Source organism: Oreochromis niloticus, unplaced genomic scaffold (genome assembly GCF_001858045.2).
Source record: "Oreochromis niloticus isolate F11D_XX unplaced genomic scaffold, O_niloticus_UMD_NMBU tig00000736_pilon, whole genome shotgun sequence".
Lineage (NCBI taxonomy): Eukaryota > Metazoa > Chordata > Actinopteri > Cichliformes > Cichlidae > Oreochromis > Oreochromis niloticus.
Window position 1 is genome coordinate 224,403 of NW_020327230.1, and position 25,110 is coordinate 249,512.

General features: G+C 44.8%; 1 long non-coding RNA gene and 2 gene segments (V, D, J or C); 1 reads left to right on the top strand and 2 right to left on the bottom strand.

The window, feature by feature from the left end:
- Positions 1 to 1,474: 1,474 nt before the first annotated feature.
- LOC112844681 (uncharacterized) lies at positions 1,475 to 2,066 on the bottom strand. Of its 2 annotated transcripts, XR_003217409.1 has the most exons (3): positions 1,921 to 2,066; positions 1,687 to 1,839; positions 1,475 to 1,608 (listed from the first exon to the last, which is right to left on the bottom strand). It is a non-coding gene; the product is annotated as an uncharacterized LOC112844681 (long non-coding RNA). The 2 variants fall into 2 exon arrangements; XR_003217408.1 differs by having other exon boundaries at positions 1,687 to 1,957.
- A 4,551-nt stretch (positions 2,067 to 6,617) lies between these two features.
- Positions 6,618 to 7,154, bottom strand: LOC109199571 (Ig kappa chain V region 3381-like). The segment is given in 2 exon segments: positions 6,618 to 6,988; positions 7,096 to 7,154. Coding segments are annotated over 2 exon segments (384 nt in total).
- A 16,242-nt stretch (positions 7,155 to 23,396) lies between these two features.
- Positions 23,397 to 24,618, top strand: LOC109199549 (Ig kappa-b4 chain C region-like). The segment is given in 2 exon segments: positions 23,397 to 23,544; positions 24,221 to 24,618. Coding segments are annotated over 2 exon segments (459 nt in total).
- Positions 24,619 to 25,110: the final 492 nt, after the last annotated feature.

Sequence of the window (25,110 nt, forward strand, 5' to 3'; positions counted from 1 at the left end):
AGCAGTCAGTTCAGTTTCTGTTCAGTCTGACTGAGGGAGGTTTTTGTACGACTGTTTTTCACTGTGTGAACACCCACTGACTGTTCAACCAGTGAGCACTCAGACAGTAATAAACTGCTGCATCTTCAGCCTGGACTCCACTGATGGTCAGAGTGAAGTCAGAGTTTGATCCACTGCCTGTAAAACGAGCTGGAATCCCTGAATCTCGAATGCGAGTGTAGCAAATGAGACGTTTGGGAGGTTTTTCATCTTTCTGTTGGAACCAGGCTAAACAGTGAGAGTTGCTTTGAACAAAAACATCCTGACTGGTCCTACACTTGATGCTGACAGATCCTCCCACAGCAGAGCTCACTGCTCCAGGCTGAGTCACTGTGATCTGTCCTCTGGACTCTGAGGATACAGAGACAAAAACATAAAGCAGCTTCATGGTTTTGTGGGCTTCATTTCAGAGGGACAGATGTTGATAGAGGAGAGGAGTTTGATTCTCTGGACTTTACCTGTGAAGCAGCAGCAGAGGAGAGTCCAGATGAGGACACAGATCAAAGTCATGTTTTTGATGAGGAGGATTTCTGTGGCTTCTGTTGTGATGAAGGACAGCTGTCAGTCATCCAGTGTTCAACTCTCAGGACTATAAACTCTCCCAGAGCACTGGAGCATGGTGCTGCTGATGCAAAGTGCCTCTCTATGGAAATCATCTGACTGACACAATGAAATCCTTCGTGTTTTTTCTATCTGAAATTTTTGTCTGAATTAATGATGTCTTTTCTGTTTTTGCTTAGTTTCCTATTAATTGATATTTAAAATTATTCAAAATGTAATTTGCAATTTCCATATGGATGATGAAGTTAATGTATAATCTGCCCCTTATCCTGAGACAGCTGGGAAAAGCTCCAGCCTCTCCAGAATCCTGTCAGATAAGATCACAGATTGAAATAGAAAGTGTGTGAAGTGTTTTCTCACAGTGTTCCTCACATGTGAACAGACGGCTGTACTCCTGCTGACAGTAATAAACTCCTGCACTTTTAGGTTGAACTTCACTGATGGTCAAAGTGAAGTCAGTTCCAGACTGACTCCCACTTAAATAATCACAAACTGTAGATTTGCAGGTGGCAGCATCATCAATCTGCAGTTTAGGAGCTTCTGCAGGTTTCTGAAGATACCAGGTGATGTCATCACTAACATACTCACCAAGAGTCAGTACGGGTTCAGATCTGGCAGATCACCATCTTTGGCACTATTAGAATCAATGGAATACACCCCAAACTCCATAGACAAAAAGCAATTTGTGAATGGGTTATTCATACACTTGAGCGTTGGACACAAGAGACCATGATATATTAATAAGAAAATTGGAACATTATGGTGTTAGGGGAATAGTTTTATATTTGCTTAGGGGTTATTTAAGAGACAGGATGTCAAGAACCGTAGTTCTAGCACGCAAGCTGGACCCAGAAGCAAACACAATACGCTGGGATGCACGCAGAATAACTTTATTTCTCAAACTAAGGGTGTCCCAGAATGATCAAAGGAAAACATGCAGTGTTAATATTAGAACCAAGGGACCGGGAGATAACAACTCGGGAACGCCGTGATCGGGACCGTGGGAGGCTGCAACAGAGAAGTGAAGAGAGTTACTGGGGAGCAGGGAGATAACGGCATACAACGGGGTAGAGCTATTTATCTTACAATCAGGGCTGGGCCGTGGGAACCGGAGGGAGGGGTGAGGGTCCGCGGGAGAGGGCTCCAGGAAGGCGGAGGAGATGATGACCGGTGGCTAATCTGAACTCCAGGCAGGCAGGAGGACGGGCAGGTGTAGGCTCAAACGCGCTGAACAATAACCTGGGCACACAGTAGAAGGATTAACATAGTTCAAAAGAAACCAGAAATTCCACATCCACCTTCACGTGAGGGCCAAGTTACCGCTGAATGGTGACTAATGGACTGGTGTGGAGAAGCCGGCCATGTGGGGTTAAATAGTCCTCCTGATGATCGCCTGGAATGGGATGCAGGTGTGGAGACGACAGCCACACCCATAGGCGTGGGCATCCCATCCGCTCCTCAGGCACCAGGCCGCGGACCATGACACAGGAAGCAGTTTGTGAAATGAAATGGTATTGCTCCTTTTTTATGGACATTGCTTGTGAACACATGTAATTCTTCATGGTTTAAACGAAGTAAAATACTTGTTTTATCTTGTGGTCTTTAATCATTTTGTATTGCAACAAGAGATGATCAGTGATCAATTTTTCATACTTCCAGAGTTGTGCTTTTATTCGTGCTTTGGTTTCTTTGCTGTCCTGGTGCTCCAGTGTTTCCATTTCTCTGACCCACTCTGTCATCTTGTTTAGTGTATTCCTCTCACTTTCTTAATTTATCTTTTTGTTAGTTCCTGTTTATTTTGAAAGTTCCTCATCAGTAGAGAGTTGAAGGTGAAGAATTTCCATGTAGACACAAGTACAGCAGGACAGAGAGAAAGATTTGAAAACAAGAAGGTGGAAGCAGAAATGCCTTTTAAATAGTTGTATTGCTTTGTTATTGTTATGGAAATTTAATTAACAAAATCTACAGACACGATGAGCAGAAGACTAACACCTTTTAATAAACACAAGCGCTTGGGAGAGAGCTGCCATCGGGGCACTGACAGCAGTCTACTAATGAAAAGTTTTATTATATGTTTATTATATATTACATTACATATATTACATATTATATATGTTTTATTATAAATAATATATCGAAGCCCAAACTTTCATAATCAGACTTATTTTTATTGTATTTTAAACCCCACAGGATCAGAAAACCCCAACAACCATATGACCCCCTATGAGCAAGCACTTTGGTGACAGTGGGAAAGAAAAACTCCCTTTTAACAGGAAGAAACCTCCAGCAGAACCAGGCAACCATTTACCATTTACAAAAAACATGCTGTGGAAGAAAGCCAGAGATTAATAAGAAGTAATGATTCTATAAACACATAAAGAAACCACGCGACCTGCGGCGTAGGTGCCACAGACAGATGTCCTGGTGGTTGTGTAGTAGGTGGAGCTGATGGCTGGATAGACTCTCCAGAGCTGCCAGGGGACACAGCAGGTGGAGACAAGACTGACTGGATATGAAACATGGAAAAAGGGAAGACACAGTGACTGAAACTAAAAGTTAGAACAAAAAATATAACATCAAGAGAACTAAAACCATGAATAACAATAATCAAGAAATATAATTTAAACACAAAACACTTGGTCACAGACCCAGGGCCGTGACAAGTATTTTGAGTGAAAACATATATTATGTTGTTTAATTTATAATGACGTAGAGTTGGTAAAAGAGGAAGAATTTATAGATTATCTGGGATAAAGAATAGTTGAGTTCTTTAAAATAAATAACAAAAACATCTGCCTTCATTGAATGAAAGCATTTAAATATTTTTATTGAGATTCATAAAAAGCTTTATTATTTAAGAAGTACAATAAATCAGACTGCTTATGTAATAGAGTTATTTCTAGGAAAATGTCTGTCAGAAGATTCATTCACAGAGAGAAAAATAGCCATATGCTATGAGATGATAAATTGATGACGTTTGAAGCAAATGCTTGCTGTGTCAGTGTTTATTTTTGTTAGAGCATATTGTAGTGTTGCAAGTTTTTGTATATATTTTTTGTGTTTGGGGAAAAGCCCCTCCCTTCCGCCTTCCTCCACTTGATGCTTGATTAGAGACACCTGAAGGGCAGCGAGAGGAGATGCTGTAATGACAGGGGATGGAGAGAAGAGAACAGAGAGCTGAACTGAACGGCGAGCCAAACCGAGGGTTAGCAAAAAGGACGCCCCATATTAGAAAACTGGCCCAGTGAGCTGAGAGCGGTCGAGGGTAGTCTCAGTGGGAAACCACAGCTGACAGTGGGTGCTTGACGAAAGCCGACCGTACGTTTGAACCCGGAGCAGCGGCGGGCGGAGTTCAGAGCTCTGGCCTCCCGGGGTAAGTACCACTTGTTAAGATTCATGTAATACCCGGGAAATTGAGAAGAGTGACTGCCGCTGCTCTCCTGTGCCTAGCGGAAGCTTGAGCGGAGCGGCAAGGCGACAACAGAGGACGCGGTCGGCCCGGCTCCCACTGGTGTAATCGGTGGATTCTTCACGGCCGGGAAGTGTGGCTGTCATGGATTGCGGGGTGAGCCGTGTAGAATTTAACAAAGGACCCAAGATACTGATATTGCAGTGAAGTGAGAGGCTTTATTGAGACTGAGTGATTAACAAACAAAAGGTGAGAGTGACAAGAAACAGAACTTAGAAATAATCTATACTGGGAAAACTAAAACCTAAACAACAAACCTGAACATGAGTGGCGACAACAAGCAGGGAGAATTCACAGGATGATGCAGGGAAAGAACACAGACGAACCAGCAACGCACACCAGAAAACACAGAGCTTATATACACAAAGAGGCAATCAGGAAATGAGACACAAAAGGAGGGAACAGCTGGGAGTAATCAGACAAGACGAGACAGGGGAAACATAAACTGAATACACTGACATAAGACACAGACCTTCACAATAAAACAGGAAATACACAAAGGTGCAGAGTGGAGAGAGAGAGTACACTGAGGAGCAGGAGGGAGAACACAGACATGATGGACTGGGGGAAACATGGAATAAAACAAGAGGGGAAACCCAATAAACTAAACAACTTGGGACCGATAGGAACTCCAAGAATAACAAATGAACTTAACATGATACAGAAACACAGGAAACAAAGAACACTGGGTCAAAATGTCCCAGGACCATGACAGTGGCGGAGCCTGACTCGGAACTTGGGACTTAGCTCATGGACTGAGCACCGTTATGTTTTTATTGTGCTGAGTTTTACATTTTTATTTTTCTCTCCCCTGATCAGGGTATTTTAGTGTTTATTTTTTATTGACTATTTTAACCGGGTAATACGTCTTCTGTTTCCGTGATCACCCCCTGCTGCTCTCCCCGTTATAGAAGGGGCTCCCTTTTAGCTTACGCCCGTGACGCAAACAACAAATGATTATTGAGGAGGTACAATTGTTCAGCATTTCACTGCACCTTACTCAGTGCTTCGATTTGTATCTTTCATGCTGCTCTGTCCATAAAGATCTATAGATCTGTGTCCATAACAGAGAGTACAAAGACATGCATTTTCTGATTGCCTTTCTTACAATCCAATTTATATAAAGTTGGGAGAAGGTTCTAAGAAAGTTTTGGAAGGTGGAATTTGTTTTGGTCAGCTCAGATCATGCCAACAAGTTTATCAGTCCCTGAGGAAAGTATGTAACTTTAATAAATATATGTTATAACCAGTGTTGAACTTCCCCAACACTGTAATTAAGTAAGTAATTATAGTTACTAGTTACTTCGTCAAAAAAGTAACTGAGTTAGTAACTGAGTTACAAGATTCTAAAAGTAATTAATTACTTGAAAAGTAACTATTGTGTTACTTAAAAAAAAATGTTTAACCCTCTGGGGTCCAGGGTATAATTGGCCATATTTAACTACTTTTGATTTTCCCTCCACATTTCACCTTTAAAAACTATTTACTTTGCCTTGTTTGGTATCATCCTTTTCAGCACAACCTCACGTGTCTGAATTTACTGTTATGTTTTCATTTTGACGTACTGTACTAACAAAATTGATCTAAAATCAGACAAAAAAAACATAAAACCAGAGTAGAAAAAGTTATATTTTTTACTGTAACAACCACAAACATGTTTATTGAATCATATTTCATAACTTTAAATGCAAATATAAATTGTCAATTTTGTCAACACAAAAGGGCTGGGTTTTTTTTGTTTGTTTGTTTTTTAAGCTCTAGCAAGCACTCTCATAAGCAGAGAGTGCTTGCTAGAGCTGTCCTTAAACAGTAAACGTGACGCAACTATTGAGGAAGACACGCCGCGTATATATTGTTTATCATGACTCTGGTTTTACTTGGCCTATCAACACAATTTATAAACTGGTATATATCACCTTGTTGCTTTTTATCTTTAAGTGGTCATGTGATTGACTTAGCACGACTACTTTATTCTTCCTCAGTCAAACAGCAGCACTCATGCGATTGTTTTTCCCCCTGAGCTCCAGGTGTTGTGCCAAAAAGTGATCGTCAGGCAGAAAGTGATTGCCGTCCGCGGGAGCGCGTGCTGCTTAAAGATGTAGCCCCCAGATTACTTACGTAGACAGCTACTTCCTTACAACTGATGCGGTAAGCTGAAGACAGCTTCAACCGTCTGGTTGTTGAAAAATAGTAACGCGACCGCACCGCATTTTCTTGTTAGTAACAGTAACAGCGTTGTAACGATAGGAATAGTAATTAGTTAGATTACTCGTTACTGAAAATAGTAATGCCGTTAGTAACGCCGTTATTCGCATCACTGGTTATAACACATGTAGGGAGGTCAAAGTCATGAAGATTCCATGTTATATATCACATATTCTCTCACTTTTTATTTTTTATCTCATTTACTAAAGACAATCTTTGTGATGAATCACTTTAGTGTGTGTGTGTGTGTGTGTGTGTGTGTGTGTGTGTGTGTGTGTGTGTGCTCAGTGAACTGTATCAGTCTCTGCAGTATCTTCCAGCTGCAGCAGTCACTTCAGTTTCTGTTCCGTCTGACTGAGGGAGGTTTTTGTACGACTGTTTTTCACTGTGTGAACACATCCTGATTGTTAGGATAGTGAAAACTCTGACAGTAATAAACTGCTGCATCTTCAGCCTGGACTCCACTGATGGTCAGAGTGAAGTCAGAGTTTGATCCAGTGCCTGTAAAACGAGCTGGAATCCCTGATTGTCGAGTGCTAGCATAGTAAATGAGCAGTTTGGGGAGGTTTCCATCTTTCTGTTGGTACCAGGCTAAACGATGGTTGTTGTCCCAATTAATAACATTCTGACTGGTCCTACACTTGATGTTCACAGATCCTCCCACAGCAGAGCTCACTGCTCCAGGCTGAGTCACTGTGATCTGTCCTCTGGACTCTGAGGATACAGAGACAAAAACATAAAGCAGCTTAATGGTTTTGTGGGCTTCATTTCAGAGGGACAGATGTTGATAGAGGAGAGGAGTTTGATTCTCTGGACTTTACCTGTGAAGCAGCAGCAGAGGAGAGTCCAGATGAGGACGCAGATCAAAGTCATGTTTTTGATGAGGAGGATTTCTGTGGCTTCTGTTGTGATGAAGGACAGCTGTCAGTCATCCAGTGTTCAACTCTCAGGACTATAAACTCTCCCAGAGCACTGGAGCATGGTGCTGCTGATGCAAAGTGCCTCTCTATGGAAATATTCACAGTGACTCCAGCATGACTTCATAAGCAGTCATCACATTGTGAATTCACAGGTGTCATTTCAATCGGCCAACATGTTTCAAGAAAAATATAAAATGATATAATTATAATTTTTTGATCTAGGATGCACTTTCGAGGTCCAAGTATTTTTCTTTTTAGTCTGTTATTTATTCATTCGGGATCTCTAAGTGTTCTTCTTAACTACAAACTGCTGCAGCAGATTAAAAACAGAATTAGACATTGTCAGGAAGAGTAAAATATTATGCTGCTATTATTTGCTGCTATTTTTATGATCATTATTACTATTCCATTAATTATTAATATTGATATTGCATTTAGAGGTTTAAACATATTGGCACCCAATTAAGCTTTTATTACAGGTCCAAGAAGAACCACTTTGAACTGTTGAGTTGAATCTATAATTCTAAATGCTTTTCAATGCTCCTATAATCTTAAATGTTTCTGTGCAGACTGCAGGGACAGGAAATATACTCTGTGCAAAAGGAGACAGGAAACGCCATGCTTTGCAAAAAGTGAAACTGAAAGCAGAGTCTGAGTGCAAGCTAAGAGCAGGTTATTTTATTATGCATTTATATCTTTGGATTAAGCTTTTAGTAGAGGCTCTTGATTAAAACATTTACTCAACATATTACATATATACTTGCCCTCAGAGGCTCCCATTAAAGAGATCAATGCTGCTCAGGCTGATAATTTTCCTCATTTTGTTATTTCTTCACCTACCTGTCAGCCTGTCCCAGTTCCTCCATCCCAGGCCATTATTAATTACACCGCTAAACCCGATAATTTCTCCCAGTCAATCATTATTTCTTCACCCATTGTTCAGCCTCTTCCTGCCAGCAGGGCGGCTCAGATTCGGCCTTCCCCTTCACCTGTTTCACCTTCTCAGGTGAAGGCAGCTAAGGCTCAGCCTGTCCCTGTAGCACCTACTCGGGTGGCTAGGGCTCAGCACGTACCCGCATCTGCACCAGCCCCTTGGGATGATGCAACTGACGTCCAGCCAGCACCCATTCCTGTGCCAGCTCCCAGGGCGAGGGCAGCTAAGACACAGTCCACTCCTGCACCTGTTCCGGTTCCTCGGGTGGGGGTGACTGGTGTCCAGCTAGCTCCCGTTCCTGTCCCAGCTCCCAGGGTGAGGGCGGCCAGGATCCCATCTGAACTCTCTAGAGGCTCCCACGCCGTTGCCTTCAGCTGCTCCGCCACCAGCGGCTCGTCCATGTCAAGTTTGGTGTCAGCAGCCACCTTCCACCCACTGACTGGACTTCCTCACCGCCGGCCTTCGGACCTGCTCAGTGGCCACCGCTGTCTTCCTCGCAGCCAACCACTGGACCTGCTCGGGGGCCACTGCCGTCTTCCTTGCAGCCGCCCACCGGACCTGTTTTGGCTCAGCCGCTGGCCATGTGATCGCCCACCACAACAGTTTCTTTTTGGAAATTTAAGTCCTCAGTTTCCACTCGCTCACTGTCTTGTCATTGATTTTGTCACTGCTGTCTACTCTGGTTGTTTGCCTTTCAGTTCAGTCAGCCAGTCTTCTTCCATGTACTGTTCATCCGTTCATCCTGCCATTGCATTAAACACCCTTAATCCTCACCACGAGTCCTGCGTTTGGGTCCCCTCTTCTTCACATACACACAGCAAACCCTGACAGCTGTTTAGTAATAGATCAATCACATTAACATAATCAAGATCACAAAGGAGATGGAGATGAGACGTAATGTTCTTTAAACTATGTTAGAAAAAGTTAACGGAACATTTTGTGGTTTGGGTTGACGTAAGCTGTACTTTGTCTGTTTTTGCAAAAGAGGGGGCTTTGTTGTCTTACCCCTATAAAACCTTTGTCTAATTATTTTAAGTTCAGTTCAATCGCTGACCTTGCCCAGCGTTGAGCTCCACGCGTGTAAACAATAAATCTTCGCTTTGATCATACCTTCTGGACCAGTGTCATCATTTGATGTTGGGAACCTCCGTACTCTTTTCTCAAATTTTTGAACCTTAACATTTGGGGGCTCGTTCCGGTGGTTGGAGAGAAGAGAAGACCAGTGGAGGTGTTGGACGGGGTCCGAGGTGGTCAGGCGGACAGACGGTAATCAGTGGTGGAAGTGAGGGGACATTCGCCGGCGAATTAAAAAGGTAAGACACTACCTGTTGAACTGAATTTCCAAAAGGTGTCAAAATTGGATATGACAAAATTAGAAAGTCTACTCACTGAAATTACTGGTGAATGTCTGTTTGATTTTGATGGTAATTTCATGAGCATGCTGGTTGAAGTAATGATATGAATGATGATGATGATGATAAGTGATAAGTAAAAGTACTGGGTTCAAGTCCCAAAGAAAAGGAAAAGAGTTAAAGTGAGTTCGAGTCTCACGTAGAAAGTAGGGAATTGGTCATTTCTGTGGGTTCAAGTCCCGCTGGACATGGGGTCTATCTTGTGATGGTCATTTCGTGGGTTCAAGTCCCCTATGTCCACAAAGGTAGATCTGCCTCAATCTCAATCCTGTTTTGGGCTTAGATTGTTGTTTCAAATTATTCTAAATTTTTCTAGAACGACAGCGGCGTCTGTTAAGAAGCGCATTTTCTCGGAGGTAACGCTCCCTCCTGGATAAAGACGTTTATCCTTGACCTAGCGGCAACTAATGGGATAGTACGGTACGACGAACCGGGGAGGACTGGGGAACCTCCAAAATTGCTAGGGGTTCAAGTCCCCTATTCTTGCGCTTTTTTGGCTACTGGTAAATTAATTTAGGTCTTAGAAATTTGGACAGAGCAGTTCGAGTCTGGTCTGGTGAATTGGTCGCAAAAAACCTGGGGTTTGCCCGTTCTAGTCGGTTATGGTAAATTTATCAAAATTGTGTAGGAACTATAAGGCTTACAATCTGTGCAGTTGTAAATATAAGACGTCTGTATAAAATAAAATAACATATTCTGGCTTGAAGAGAGTTTCTGCATCAGCAGTGCAGCGCCTGACTTCTATTTTTAGATGCTGTGTTCATGTAAATGAGGAGCGGTGACGCGCATAGTGATTGTTGCTTTCGGTTTCGAGCTTTGTAACTATTGCTTGAAAATTTTGTTAAATGCCTGTAACTAAGAGGTTGGTTTTGTTTATTACGAGAGGATAAATAGAGTGTGAATTAATTGCGGTGAATGTGTGATCAGTGACTGAGTCTAAGGGTCACAGTTTAAGTGTATGAGTGCGCGATGAGTCTGACTGAGTGAGAGAATGCTGCAGGTCTGCGAGTTATTTTTAGAGAACCTGTGTTTATGTAAATGAAGTGGCTGCTACTGTGAGTGCACAAAGGGGTTTTAACAGCTGTTTAATAAAGAACGTGGCTGCGAAATCCCTAGAGTGTTGGGGATTCTATAGAAACTGTTACGTATTGCTGAATGCCTGTATTTAAGACGCTGGTTTTGTTCATTACAAGTTTGGGAGTAAAGCTTTAATTTTTGACAGGAGTGTATGACTGTTTTGCTGAGTTTTGAGATAGAATATATGAACTGTGATTTGAGTTTTCTTAGATAAGAGGGATGTTTGTTTCTGGATCTTGTCAGGTTGAATATTCACGTACAGGGAGTGTTATTCATATGACATGCATTTGTTGGGCTGAAACGTTGGAGAACCAGTATGGTTTTACAGTGTCTGCAGAAATAAGACGGTCAGAGTTATATAGCTTTCTGTTTCGTAGTTTCCTGATATTCCGGTGCTTGGAAAAATACATTGAGAGACATGAAAGGGACCCACGTGAAGCTGCCAGTGCGTTTTCCTTGTTCTGCGAACGTGCCTTTAGTCCCTTTGACATAGAGTACCAGTGGACCGGGTAACGGACGGTGACTTTGCGAGTATATGCAAATGAGCTGGCTGCTGTGAAACGCACAAGAATTCCTGTTTTGGTTTAAAGTGTTTTTGAGGACATAAGCATGATTTACACATATTGTTAACTGACTGTAAATATGACGTTGTTTGGTTTGTTAGGGGGATATTCATGGGGCTTTGTTTCATTGCTGTGATGATGTAATTGATGAGCTGGGTTTGGAATATTGTTATTGTGATGCAAAGCGGGATGTTTTGAAGCTGAAACTGTTTTAATTTAGATAATATATAGCTGGTGATATTGACGTTTGAGTTCTCTTGTGTTTTTACCTGAGGCTTAAATAAACAAATAAGCACCTCTGAGAAACCCGGCCAAATTTTACTGTGCATAATAACACATGGTGCATTTAGGTATAACTCACTGCGCCCTATGTTATGGTTATAGGACTGATTATAAAAAAAATTGATGAACCTTTGAGATTAAATTGTGGAGAGAAGACAAAGTACACAAAATTTAATCGGACGATTTGAGTTTGTTAAGCACATGGCCATATAGTAATGTCGAGCTGTAGCATGCTGACATATCAGTAGAGAACTGTTAAAGACGAATGAGCTGTCTTGACCCAGAGAAAATGGAGTGGTCGTCCTGTTAGGATTGAATGATGCTCCGGCTCGGTGGTCAAGTTCAGACATAAGCCTTAAGCAATCATGAGCCACTAATAAGCGTGACAGATTAACAGATATAAAATTACAGGATTGAGTTTTAAAAGATCACAGTGAAATGAGCATGCAATAAAGTGGACTTATTAGGAGTAAAGAATTATACAATAGAGGGGAGTTGGTGTTAATTTACCAGTAAAGTAAAAAACAAAAAAAACAAAACAAAAATCAGCTGGAAAATAACCGAAATGCTGTTGGAGGCGTTCTGTAAAGTGGATATTTTACTCGTGGAAGGTGTCTTTGAAGTTAACTGCGTTTGCCATGGAGAAACGGAGGACGCCCCGTATGATTTGTCCATATGCGCAGAAGTTGAGTTAGATGATTTGGATGAGTATGTAAATAAATGTTTGCTATTGTTTACGGGATTAATGGAATTGGCGGACAATGAAGATAACCCGGGGTGGGTGCCATCTAACGCGGCGGCGTTTCTTTTCTCCCTGGTAGAAGCGGCGGAGACGGGTTCCGATTTTAACATGCTTGGATGAGGGTGTGTTAAGGTGGAACCCGGGTCAGAACAAATGAAGTGGGTTGTGATGAACGGGTGGCCAAGTCACGGATGGCTTATGATAAGTTGGGTTAAACTCTGTGTGTCGCCAAGCAGGAGAAGACGAGGAAGCGGCTGTCAGAGTGGTGAGACGGGTTGTGGAAACCGAAAGGGAACTACATCAGAGTAACCCAGGAGGAGGAGTCAGAAACGTCACTGGAGGGGGTAAGTGAGTGTGTGGCAGAATGGGTGACAGGGCGACCTCTGGTGAAATAAAAGGGTATAAGCCCTTGAAGGCTCAGCTTGAACAGCTGAAGAAAGCTATTCGACTGGCTAATGCAGGGGCAGTAAAAGCGGCCGAAAAAGAAGGTCAGGTTATGGAGCTTGAGGTAAGTAAGCTCATCACATCTCAACAAAAGAAATTAAGTGATGAAATAGCTCTGGGCTTGGTGTTCCAAACGGAAGGAGAAAGATGTGAAGAACAACTGAAGCAACTGGAAGAGGAGTCTGCAGGTCACTCAGTGAACAGAAAGACCAAAGCAGCAATGAAAGATCTCAGAGAGGTGCATGACAAGTGTTCTAAGTGGCTGTTTTTGTGGAATGCTGCAAAATCTTGGATGAAGGAGGATGACATGGCCAAAGCAGGGGACATGGTGAGTATAATGGCCTCAGTTAAACAACTAAAAGAGGAAAATAAGAAGTTGGAAGATCAAATGAGGAACTTGACCATAAAAACAGAGGAAACTGCTACACTCTCCACACCCAAAATATACCCATGGGCTACTTTAATGCCAAGTGCTCCACCCCCACCCTATGTCTTGCCGGTGATGACTTTGGATGGAGGACAGGTTCGTGGGCCTGAAGGACAAACAGGAACAGTCCTGGGAGGAGTGGTGAATGTTGACTACACTGGTGGACACATAGGGAGTCAGGAGGAAGAAGTAAGAGCAGGGGGGCGTCAGCCCTTTAGTGAAGGTGGGAGACTGGAGGCCTCAGCTGCAGATGAAGGCCCAACCTCGCCACAAAGGGGGCTCATGAGTGATGAGCTGACGCCGACCGAGGAACGCCTGGTAGAACAGCCCAGACAGGACAGACAGGTGGAAGGACGCCCACCAGCAAGGATGGGCGGCCAGCGGCGGAGCTGGGAGCCCGGCCCAAGCACAGGGGATCGCCAGGTCCGCAGAAGGAAGGACAGGCCCAGATGAGGGGATCGGGTGGAGCAGAAAAAACGCCCGACTGGGAACGCTGGGAAGGAGAAGTGCATGGTCGTATGTATGAGGAGCCTGAGGCACTGCTGAAAGTTTTCAGCACATTGGAAATGGTGAGGCGGACAATACTTAAGGGTAGGTCAAAAGACAAAATAGAGGACGAGGTCTCCTGGAGTGATGAAGAGGAGGACGGCGATGAAGAGGAAGTAGCCGAAGAAGGAGAAGTTGAGTCAGACCCAGGGCCAACCATATCACTGAGAAACCGCAAAGTAAAAAAGGATGAAGGTGGAAAACAGAAGCAGGTCACTGCAGGTCGGAGAAGATCAATGTTTGGGCAGTCAAAGGGAAAGACACAGGTGGTGAAAAATAGAAAAGTGATTTTTGACAGAGGAGTACAGGACGGACAACTGAATTTGCCTCTGATGTCTGGTCCATGTGGTGAACCAGTGTATAGAGCATATAAAATCAGAGATTTGAAAGCATTGGTTAAACAACTTCCGCCTATTACAGAAGGAGGGGCTAGTTGGCTGAGGAAACTGACCGCACTGACCGAAGGAGAGGAGCTTGCTCTGGGTGATTTTCGCGCTGTCGCTGGACGGTGCCTTCTTGGCGGAGGATTAGCTGATGTAGAGGAGCTAGCACGTACCACTACGTATGCTAATGATCTACCTCTTTGTGAGGTCCAAAGTGCCCTGTCTAATGCCGTTCACGAAAAGTATCCAACACGTAACACTGGGGCGATACCTAAGATAATTTGGGACCCCAAAGATACACCAGGGGAGTTCTTAGCTAAAGCTAAGGAGCAGTGGTTGACTGAAACAGGCATACATCCAGGTAAAGAGAGCGAAAGTAGGGCGTGGTTCCGTTCCGCCGTTCTAGCAGGGTTGCCAAAACAGGTCACAGCAGACTTAGAGAAGAATCCAGACTTTGCAGTAGCAGACTCTGCGCAGTGGGAGAGGCACGTGGCGCATAGGCTCCAGCTGGAACAGGATCTGGTGAATAAACAGAAAAAAGAGCTCGAGGAAGCCCAGGCTCTGCTTGTCAAGTTGCAGTTGGGGGAGGCTCGCGACAAATTTAACAGTAAGAAAAAGGAACTGAAAGAACCAAGCAAAACAGTAATGGTGGCAAGGCCCGGGGCTGACCCGGTGCCTGACTGGCCAGATTTGGATCCGAGTCTCTATCCTGATGACCGCTGGCCCGCCAATGCACCAGGGCAACGTAGACCCGCTGGGAATTGGGGGACCGGTGGACCGCAAAGGGGGCGTGGTGGATCCGGCAGGGGCGGACTAAGAGCTCGGCCTCTGGGGTCTCCAGCTAATAATGTCGGTTGGAGTGGCTGTTTTTTCTGTGGAGCGGAGGGACACTGGCTTCGGGAATGCCCTGAGAGGCCCCGTAACTATCCACAGCGGGGCTACCAACCCCAGGCACGTGGAAACATCAGAGGAGGAGCTGCGTACAGGGGAGCGCATCAAGCTCCGAATCCCAGTGCAGCGCCTGTCGCCCAGTATCCAGTTGCTGACTGGGGCTGGGACGGGGAGCAATACTGACGCCGCCCGGAGAGACCGAACAGTGTGGGCACGGCAGAACCCATGCTGTCGATGACCGTGGAGGGTACAGAACTACCCTTCCTGGTGGACACTGGAGCAACCTATTCTACATTGAGAGACACACCTGACTGTGCAACACTCTCAAGTAGCACAGTTAATGTTGTGGGTTTTTCCGGGATTCCAATGACTCTGCCGCTGACTGATCCAGCCTTGACGCAGCTGGGAAAACAGACTTTGAAACACCAATTTGTGGTGTCACCACAGGTGCCTGTAAATCTCATGGGCAGGGATCTGCTTGTGAAACTGGGAGCAACTATTATGTGTTCGGCGGACGGCCTGACGGTCACTCTGCCAGGAGGAAAAGAATTCCCGTGCCTGGGATCGCCTTCAAAGACTCAATATCTGGTCAGAGACTCTGAGCAGTCCACAGCAGACATATACTGGGGACGGCTGGTGGAGGAAGGCATTCTGAGAACATACCAGCAATGGAGACCCTGGATAATGAGCTTGGCCGTCTACTCTGAGCCTAGAGATCCTTACCACGTCACCCTTTTTTATGATAAGGAAGAAGACGACACCTATAGGGAGCAATTTGAGAGTGATCTAGAGGGAGAAACTTGGAAGGTAAAAACACACAATATTTACATTGAACCAGAAGGTGTCGCCGCGGCTGTCAAATTAACGGATGAACAATTGCCCTGGTACAATGTGGGAGAGGATTCAGCCCCTCACATTACTTTGGCGGTCCATGTTGGTCATGAGGCACGAGAATTAGGGCCAATGGTCAAGCGGGCGCTGGACAACTCTTGGTGGCAAGGTACGCAAATTCAAAATGTTTGGTATGCTCCTAAATGTAAAATCTATCGTATACTTTGTTGTTCTAACGATGCTGTGATTTTAGAACATAAAGAAATTTCCAGAACACATGGCAGGGAGAAAACAGATCATCCAGACGCGGTGGCTGAACTCCCCAAACTGCCGGACACATTGTGGTCCAGAGGGCCAACGGATGTGGGTTTGGCTTCCTGTTCGCCGGTTCTTTTCAGGCTGAAATCGGATGCACCCATTAATAAACCACAGTACAGGCACAAACCGGAGGCTGACGCAGGTATTGCAGAAACCATTGAAGGGTGGTTGCAGGTAGGGGTGTTAGAACCATCACACTCATACTGGAACACACCTATTTTACCAGTTGAGAAGCAGGGCACGGGGAAATACAGAATGGCACATGACTTGAGAGCTATTAATGCCATACTACGCACTGAAACTGTTCCTGTGCCTAATCCATACACAGCTCTCACGGCAATTACATGGGACCAGAAATGGTTCACGTGCATTGATTTGGCTAATGCATTCTTTTGTCTTCCACTGCACGAGTCACTCAGAGACATTTTTTCATTCACATACAGAGGCAGACAGTTTAGATACACACGGTTGCCACAGGGCTTTGCACTGTCACCAGGCATTTTTAATCAGGTGCTGAAAGAAGCCCTGTCACCATGTCAACTGCCTGAGGGCTGCACACTAATTCAGTATGTTGATGACCTCCTAGTTGCAGCTCCTTCCGTGGCGGCGTGTACGGCAGCCTCGCTCGCAGTGTTGAACCGACTGGCAGAATGCGGCTTCAAGGTCAGTAAGGAAAAACTCCAGCTGGTCCGACCAGAGGTAACTTTTCTGGGCCGGGTGATTGCACACAGATCCGTGGGGTTAATGAACACATACAGAGACCAAATTCTCACACATCCCAAACCGCGAACTGTGAAAGAATTGCTTTCTTTTCTAGGTTTGACAGGTTACAGCAGACAGTTCATTCCGAACTACGCAGGTAAAACCGCCCCTTTAAGGGACCTGATTAAGAAAGTCGGCGCTCGAAACCTGAAGGCTGAGTTGTCTTGGACGCCGGCCACAGAGTCCTCGTTCATTTCGTTGAAGCAGGATTTGTCAAGAGCCACTGATTTGGCCACTCCAAATTACGACGAACCGTTTTACCTAGATGTTTCTGAAACAAATGACATTGTAAATGGTGTATTGTTTCAGAAAAAAGGGGGGAGTAGAGATGTGCTCATGTATGTCAGCATAAAACTGGGCCCAATAGAAGCAAGACACCCAACATGCACACGACATGCAGCAGGGGTCGCAAAAATCATCCAGAAAACAGCACACATAGTAAGGGAACACCCACTGAAAGTGCTCACCACACATAGTGTAGTGGCTTATGTGAACTCACAGGCGTTCACAATGACCCCACTGAAACAACAGAGGTTGAGCAAAATTCTAGATGCACCCAATCTGACATTCACACATGAAGGGATTAACATGGCAGATTTAATGGGGTCAGGGGAACCACATGACTGTGTGAAAAGAGCCCAGGTTGAAGAGAAAGTCAGAGAGGATCTAAAAGCAGAACCCATAGCAGGAGCAGAGGAGTGGTTCACAGATGGATGCTGCCACAGAGATGAAGAGGGACTTAAAGCAGGGTATGCTGTAGTTCGCAGAGTAGGACAGGAGTACCAGGTAATAGAAGCAGGAAGGATTGAGGGACAGCAGTCAGCCCAGAGAGCTGAAGTGATAGCCCTGATCCGAGCTCTGCGGTTGGCCAAGAACCTGAAAGTGAACATTTACACGGACTCAGCATATGCGTTTGGAGCCGCACATGTGGAACTGGCTCAGTGGAAGAGAGCTGGATACAGAACCGCGACCAACGCACCTATCTGCCACAAAAAGGAGATGGAGGAACTGGAGAAGGCCCTGGAGGATCCGGATGAGGTAAGTATTGTAAAATGCAAAGGACATTCACAGGGAGACAACCCGGTGGTAAGAGGAAACCGGACAGCTGATGAAGCTGCAAAAAAGGCCGCAGGCTACAAAGGACAGAGACAAATGGTGCAGGTAACGGCAGAAGAGGAGGTCAACACCAACACTTTGGAGGAAGTCAGACAGGCTCAGAAGGAAGCAGCCCCAGAGGAAAACGGGGTGTAGCAGGCTAAGGGAGCCTGGCAGGAGGAAGGTCTGTGGAGGAGCCCGGACGGGCGTCCAGTCCTAACGACCAAAATGGCAAAGCAAAAGGTAAGTGAAGCTCACGGACTGGGCCACGTGGGTATAAAACAAATGGAGAAAAACTTGTGTCGGTGGTGGCACCCGGAGTTAAGGAACATGGTACAGGAAAAGGCCAGAACATGTTTAATCTGTGGAGCACACAATCCCAAACCAGCAGTGAAACCAGAGCCGGGTAAGTTTTTGATGCCTGAGAGACCGGGGGAGGAGATTGTTATTGATTTCACTGACATGATTGAGACAGGTCCAGGTGGTGTGAGGTATCTGTTGGTGTGTGTTGATGCCTTGACCAGCTGGCCAGAGGCTTGGCCAACCCGGAAGGAAGACGCGAAGAGTGTAATAAAGTGTTTGATCAATCATTACATTCCGCGACACGGGTTTCCTCGAAGGATTAGATCAGATAATGGCACACACTTTAAAAATCAGGATCTGCAAGAGGTAGAGAGAATGTTGGGAGTGCAGCATAAATTTGGGACAGTGTATCATCCCCAGTCTCAAGGAAAAGTAGAAAGAATGAATCTGAATTTAAAAAATAAGATAGCTAAAATATGCGCACAAACAGGGTTAAATTGGGTAGCTGCACTCCCCATTGCTTTGATGACCATACGATGTTCTGTGAATCAGTCAACAGGCTTTACCCCGTACGAGCTGCTGACCGGGAGACAGTTTCCAGCCCCTTGGACAGTGGTCTCGACGGAGCAGCCCCAGAAAAGGAACAGGTCTCATGCTGAATATTTTGACGAGTTGAAAGCCCTTGTGTCCAGTTTCACAAAACAGGTGACGTGTGAGAACCCCAGAGAGAAAGGAGAGGTCCCTGACGCCAAGGCGGTGTGGCTAAAGGTCATCAAACGTAAGTGGAAGGAACCCCGTTGGACCGGTCCATACGAGGTGACAGCCCGGACGGCTACAGCGGTCCAGCTGAAAGGAAAAGGCGACACCTGGTTCCATTGGACGCAGTGTGCGGCAGCAGACGAGAGTCTAGTGGACGAGGATCCGACTCCGCCGGACACAGGGGGCAACGAATCTAAGAGGCAGAATAAATCCTCTCCCCTGTGCAACGGGCCGACTGGTAGTCTACCCAGAAGGCCGAAGAAAGAAGAACCGCTGAGGAGGAGATCGCCGCGCCTGCAGAAAGGAGGGACCACAGACTGAGTGGCCAGAAGAGGGTAGCTGAAAAAGAGAAAAAAGCAAGCAGCAAAGAGACACAGGAAAATAACGCTTGGCATTCTTTTTATTTCTTAGTCATTAAATACACGCTGAAAAATGCCACGCCATGAATTAGAACCTCGTGAAGAGAGGGCACAAATTAAAATGTTACTTGTTATAGTGAGTTTGATGTCTGTGATGATATTAATTATGGCCGTATGTTTGCTCGTTTATACTTTGCAGAAAAACCCAAGTGAACTGTCCGGAACCGGAGGCCAGCCCACTCCAGCACCACAAGAGGGATCGTTCACCGAAACGGGGCCGAGGGTGAGAATAAAGCGTGAGATCTCGGTCACAAAGGATGGGTGTCTCAGCAGATATAAGGGGCTAGAGTTGGACTACGTTAAAGGGTCCACAAGTGCATATACGTTTGACTTATGTGAAGTGATAGATTGCGAAGGGGTAAATAGCACCTGGAGGGGATATGATGTGTGGATTTGTAGTCACTCTTACATATGCACGCGGAAAGGGAGCCCTCACTCTAGCCGGGGAAGTCACGCTGTGCTGGGGTCTTATACTGCAGGGCAGTGGTGTACTCCTGGTTGGGGGAAGGTGGTAGGATGGACCGGAGTAGGGTGGCAGCCGCAAGTGCCTGAGGGGTTAAAAGGGATAGCAATTCAGAGAGATTTTTCTACTTCTCAGAACCCCATCACCCTTTCTTTGGGTCCCTGGAATGCTCTCCCTAGGTCAGAAAGTCCGGGAGGTGTGTTCTACCTAGTAATCGGGGTAGATATGTTAGGAACGGATCCAACAGGAGTAATTAGAATAAACCTTGTCGACCCAAAACCCAAGCCAATAGGAAACGAGTCGCCTACCGCAGCAACAGAGGAACAGGAACCAAAAGCCAGGCAAGTCCTCACGGTAGATTATACGAGGTTAAAACCGAAGGATTTGATAGAACGCGCCACCGGGTTCAGTGACAGCAACCTGTGGCTGGACTGGATGGCACAAAATGCCAGGGAACAGCAAGTGTCAGATTGTGTGGCTTGTGCGTCAGCTAGACCACGTTTGTTCACAGAACCTGCACCACTACATCCAGAGGATCAGTGGGGCTATGACTGTATGCTGCAACTGACTAGAGAAGCAGTGAGCACTGGAAACTGCACGGTTTTGTCCAGTTTATTTCCCCCGACCGATAAACAGACGAAGGCAGGACCATTTATGCCGAAAAAAGATAATTATACGTGTTTCAAGTTCTCCACAGATCACGTGAAATATAAGGTGGGAGAAATTGACCCAAGTTGGTGTTCAGTTACCAAAACGGGGAGGACCACAAACAATGTAGGTGATGCAAACACGTTAATTGGGACCTGGGCTAGAAGTGGGCTTTATTATTACTGCGGACACAAAACTCTTTTGGCTCGTGTTCCTCTGGGAAGTGTGGGGACGTGCGCAATGGTGAGGCTAGGTGCGCCACTTATGCTAATTGGAAACCAGGTGAAGGCATTCCCACAGCACGACACACGTACACTGACAGCTAGGCGCAAGAGACACGTTTTGGTGAAGAGAGGGTCTGAGGGAACACATGCTTATGATCCTAGGATGGACTCGCCGACCTGGATAGACTCAATAGGAGTGCCCAGGGGAGTTCCGAATGAGTATAAGCTGGCGGATCAAATAGCAGCCGGGTTTGAAAATATTCCAATAATCGCTGCTCTCTTTCCAGTGACCCCAAATAAGAATGTGGATAGGATTAATTATGTTCACTATAATCTGCTGAGACTCTCTAACCTTACCCGAGATGGGATGGAAGGGCTAGTGGAGCAAGTGGGTCTGACCTCGTTGATGGGGGTGCAGAATAGAATGGCTCTAGACATGCTGTTGGCAGAACGAGGCGGTGTATGTGCTATGTTCGGTGATCAGTGCTGTACTTTTATTCCAAATAACACGGCTCCAGATGGGTCAGTCACCCGAGCTTTGGAGGGGCTGAAAACGCTCTCTAAGACCATGCATGAACACTTGGGAATTGATAATCCGCTGGAGGGCTGGATGACCTCGGTCTTCGGACAGTGGAAAGGGTTTGTACTTTCAATTATGCTTTCATTAGCTGTGCTGGTGGGTATTTTGGTGACCTGTGGCTGTTGTCTCATTCCTTGTGCTCGAGCTTTGTTAGAAAAGGTGATCACGAAGGCGGTGGATTCGGGAGCAGAAGCCCACATGCCCATGATGCCCTTGAGGGACATGGGAGTCGCTGTGTGGGACGAGGAGTGATGCACCTGAGAGTATGGTGACCTCTGGTCAGCCAGAGGTCAAAAGGGGGAATGAGGGGTCTGACAGAATGCTTTTGCTATTATGTAATCTGTAACTTCCACATAGTATGCTGATCACTGTGATTTTCAATGATTAAACTGTAGTAGAGACGAGCAAACAGATTGGCAGATCTGAGAAGGAAAACCTGTGTTATGAGAATGATTTTAACCTTTTATACATGATTGCATTTGAGCATATTAAAGAGCTGTGGCTCCTGGTCAAGTGAAGGTCAGAAACTCTTGGCGGGCGTTATGATCAGCCAATACACGGTGAGGAGGACAGGAGCTCTGAAAGGAATTGCAACACACCTGCTTACATGACATACGCCTGGAGTGATTTTTATCTTTTATTACTTATATTCTTTAGAGCTAAGATTTAAGTTTGTATCATTTATCACTTATATCCTTTGAAGTAAGTTTTAAGTTTCATTTATGTTCATTTTAAGTAAGTTTCCTTCATGGTTTGAGTATCATCATTGGAGTGTGACATTTAGTCCAGAAGTCACACATAGTTCAGCTGTGTATGAGCGCAGGCCTTATGTCTGGCTGGGGCGAGAGGTGTGAGGTGAGCCGGGGTGCAGGAGAGGTCATGACACATACGTACATAGCATACACACACACTCACGCACACACATACACACCATAGTAGATTCACTTTAGTAGGTAAAAAGTTAAGATGTGTTTTTGCTGCAAGTGCAAATTGTGCCGGCATATTGTCAGATGCTTAGAGGAAGTGCACCTGATGTTCTGGGAGATAAGAAGGCGTACGTGGTGCGACACCGGGATGGAGATGAGACGTAATGTTCTTTAAACTATGTTAGAAAAAGTTAACGGAACATTTTGTGGTTTGGGTTGACGTAAGCTGTACTTTGTCTGTTTTTGCAAAAGAGGGGGCTTTGTTGTCTTACCCCTATAAAACCTTTGTCTAATTATTTTAAGTTCAGTTCAATCGCTGACCTTGCCCAGCGTTGAGCTCCACGCGTGTAAACAATAAATCTTCGCTTTGATCATACCTTCTGGACCAGTGTCATCATTTGATGTTGAGAACCTCCGTACTCTTTTCTCCAATTTTTGAACCTTAACACCTTTCAGTTCAGTCAGCCAGTCTTCTTCCATGTACTGTTCATCCGTTCATCCTGCCATTGCATTAAACACCCTTAATCCTCACCACGAGTCCTGCGTTTGGGTCCCCTCTTCTTCACATACACACAGCAAACCCTGACAGCTGTTTAGTAATAGATCAATCACATTAACATAATCAAGATCACAAAGTCGGTTGTCTAACTTTCTGATTTTATTTGAATTGAAAAGGTGTGTAGATTTTTCCCACAAGGATTTTTTCACCAGACACTCAAAAGTAATTGAACAACTGTCTACTACAACCCATTTCATGGAGATATAAGACTTGTTTCCTCATTATTCAAAGATAAATTGAAAAGATGAAGTATTTTCAGTTCAAAGTTAGCATAAGGTCCAGGAAATCGTCAATCAGCTAATAAACTAAATCAAACTTCGAGAGAAATCGAAAAGCAGTACCAGGATGAAATATGAAGTGTACACAGCTATACTCTCTGCTCACATTCAACCAAGTGCTGCAACACTGATTGGACAGCACTTCACAGTTCAAATGGATAATGGCCCAAACTTTAAAAACCACCCAAGACTTTCTGAGGCAAAGAAATAGGATATTCTTCCATTTTTAAGTCACCTTATTTCACCTCAACAGAGCATGCATTCCTGTTATTGAATACTAAACTGAATGAAGAGAGACCCACAAACGAACAGAAAATGAATTTGGATTCAGTAAAGGCCTAGTGGAGAATTATGTTGTTGAGTTTGTTTGTTTCAGAGTCAGAGAGCCGTGTCTCTCTACAGTCAGAGGTTTTTGTACGGCGCCTCAATGAGTTTGTATCACTGTGGTACACGTTCGGTGGAGGAACCAGACTGAATGTTGGAAGTAAGTTTATTTTGGTTTACTATCAAATACTGTCTTTTTTATTGAAGATCAATTAACAATTTCTTTTCTGATTTTGAGAGAAAAGCACGTAACTTTGCAACAAGTTTGATGATGGAATTTTGAATTATCCTCTTATGTCATGGAGGGTAATTCAGATCTGCTCTGTCAAAGTGTTATGTCTACATTTCAGTCAAAATACAATTGAAAAAAATCAAAAGAAATATAAATATGATCTCTGTTGTCTTTAGTTTGTCAAGTATTGTTTGAAATTATTTTGAGTTTGTGTGAATTTTATACATGAAGAGCATTTTGTGTTGCTAAAAATATGTATTCTATTTTTTTGTTTCCAGTTCATATTAATGTAAGTCATGTACAATATTGATGATTTTAAACTTGTTTTGTAAATGTTGCCACATCTGCTTCTTTTATTTCCAGTGTAGTTTGAACATATTTCAGGTCAAACTGTGTGATGATTCTCTCTGTGCTGATATGCATGAGAGCTTTCTTAAAGGGAAGTGAAACAATGTGTGAGTTAATGACTGGTGGAGCAGAAAAAACACCTGACAGAAACTTCTTAACGGAGAAAATCAGCTCTTACAGTAAAGGTGTCCGACTGTCTGTGGTTTGATTGACAGCTATGTGCTCCCTGTGCTCTAAGCTGATTGGTGTCTCCTAGGTGATACCCGTCCCATCCTGACAGTGTTGCCCCCCTCCAGTGAGGAGCTACAGCAGGGGACTGCAACAATCACATGTCTGGCCAACAAGGGCTTCCCCTCAGACTGGAGTCTGTCCTGGAAGGTGGATGGCAGTGGCAGCATCAGCTGGGAGGAGAGCAGGAGCCCCGTGGTGCTGCAGAATGACGGCCTCTACAGCTGGAGCAGCACCCTGAGGCTCCCTGCAGACCGCTGGATGAAGGTGGGCTCTGTGACCTGTGAGGCCACCCAGGGCTGCCAGACTCTGGTCTCAGAGCCACTGAGGAGAGTCCAGTGTTCCCAGTCCTGACCTGACTCAACCTGATACTGGTTTAATGCTCTCATTCTCAACTCTGTAACTGCCTCCATCTTTCTTTTTAAAGAACAAATAAAGACTAAAACTGTTATTTTCTTTCTCATAATGACAACATTCATGTTTTAGGTAATAAAGATGTTTTGCAAAGTGAATTTTGGTTGAATCAGACATTTTATTTTATTCAAATCTGCAAACCTGCACTTGATGAATATATTTTTCATTTAGAAGAATGTAGGGTTAGGGTTTTTATTTTCATCCTCACTGATCAGGAACATTTTCAGATTTTTGTCTTCAGATTATTTTATCTTGATATGGGCTGTATCCCAATTCAGCGTCTGCAGCCTTAAAGGCCGCATTTCAAGGCCGATTACGTCACAGCGGCGCGCCTAAGGCTGTCCCAATTCAAAGGCTGCTCGAAATGCGGCCCTCATTTCCCTGAATTTTAAGGCTGCGGCAGTGTAGACTTCGTGGCACAACATATCCCACAATTCATAGCGCGGCAGTCACTGTGGATAATTTTGCCGCAGACGGCAGAAGCGTAGCGGCTCAAGAGTAAAC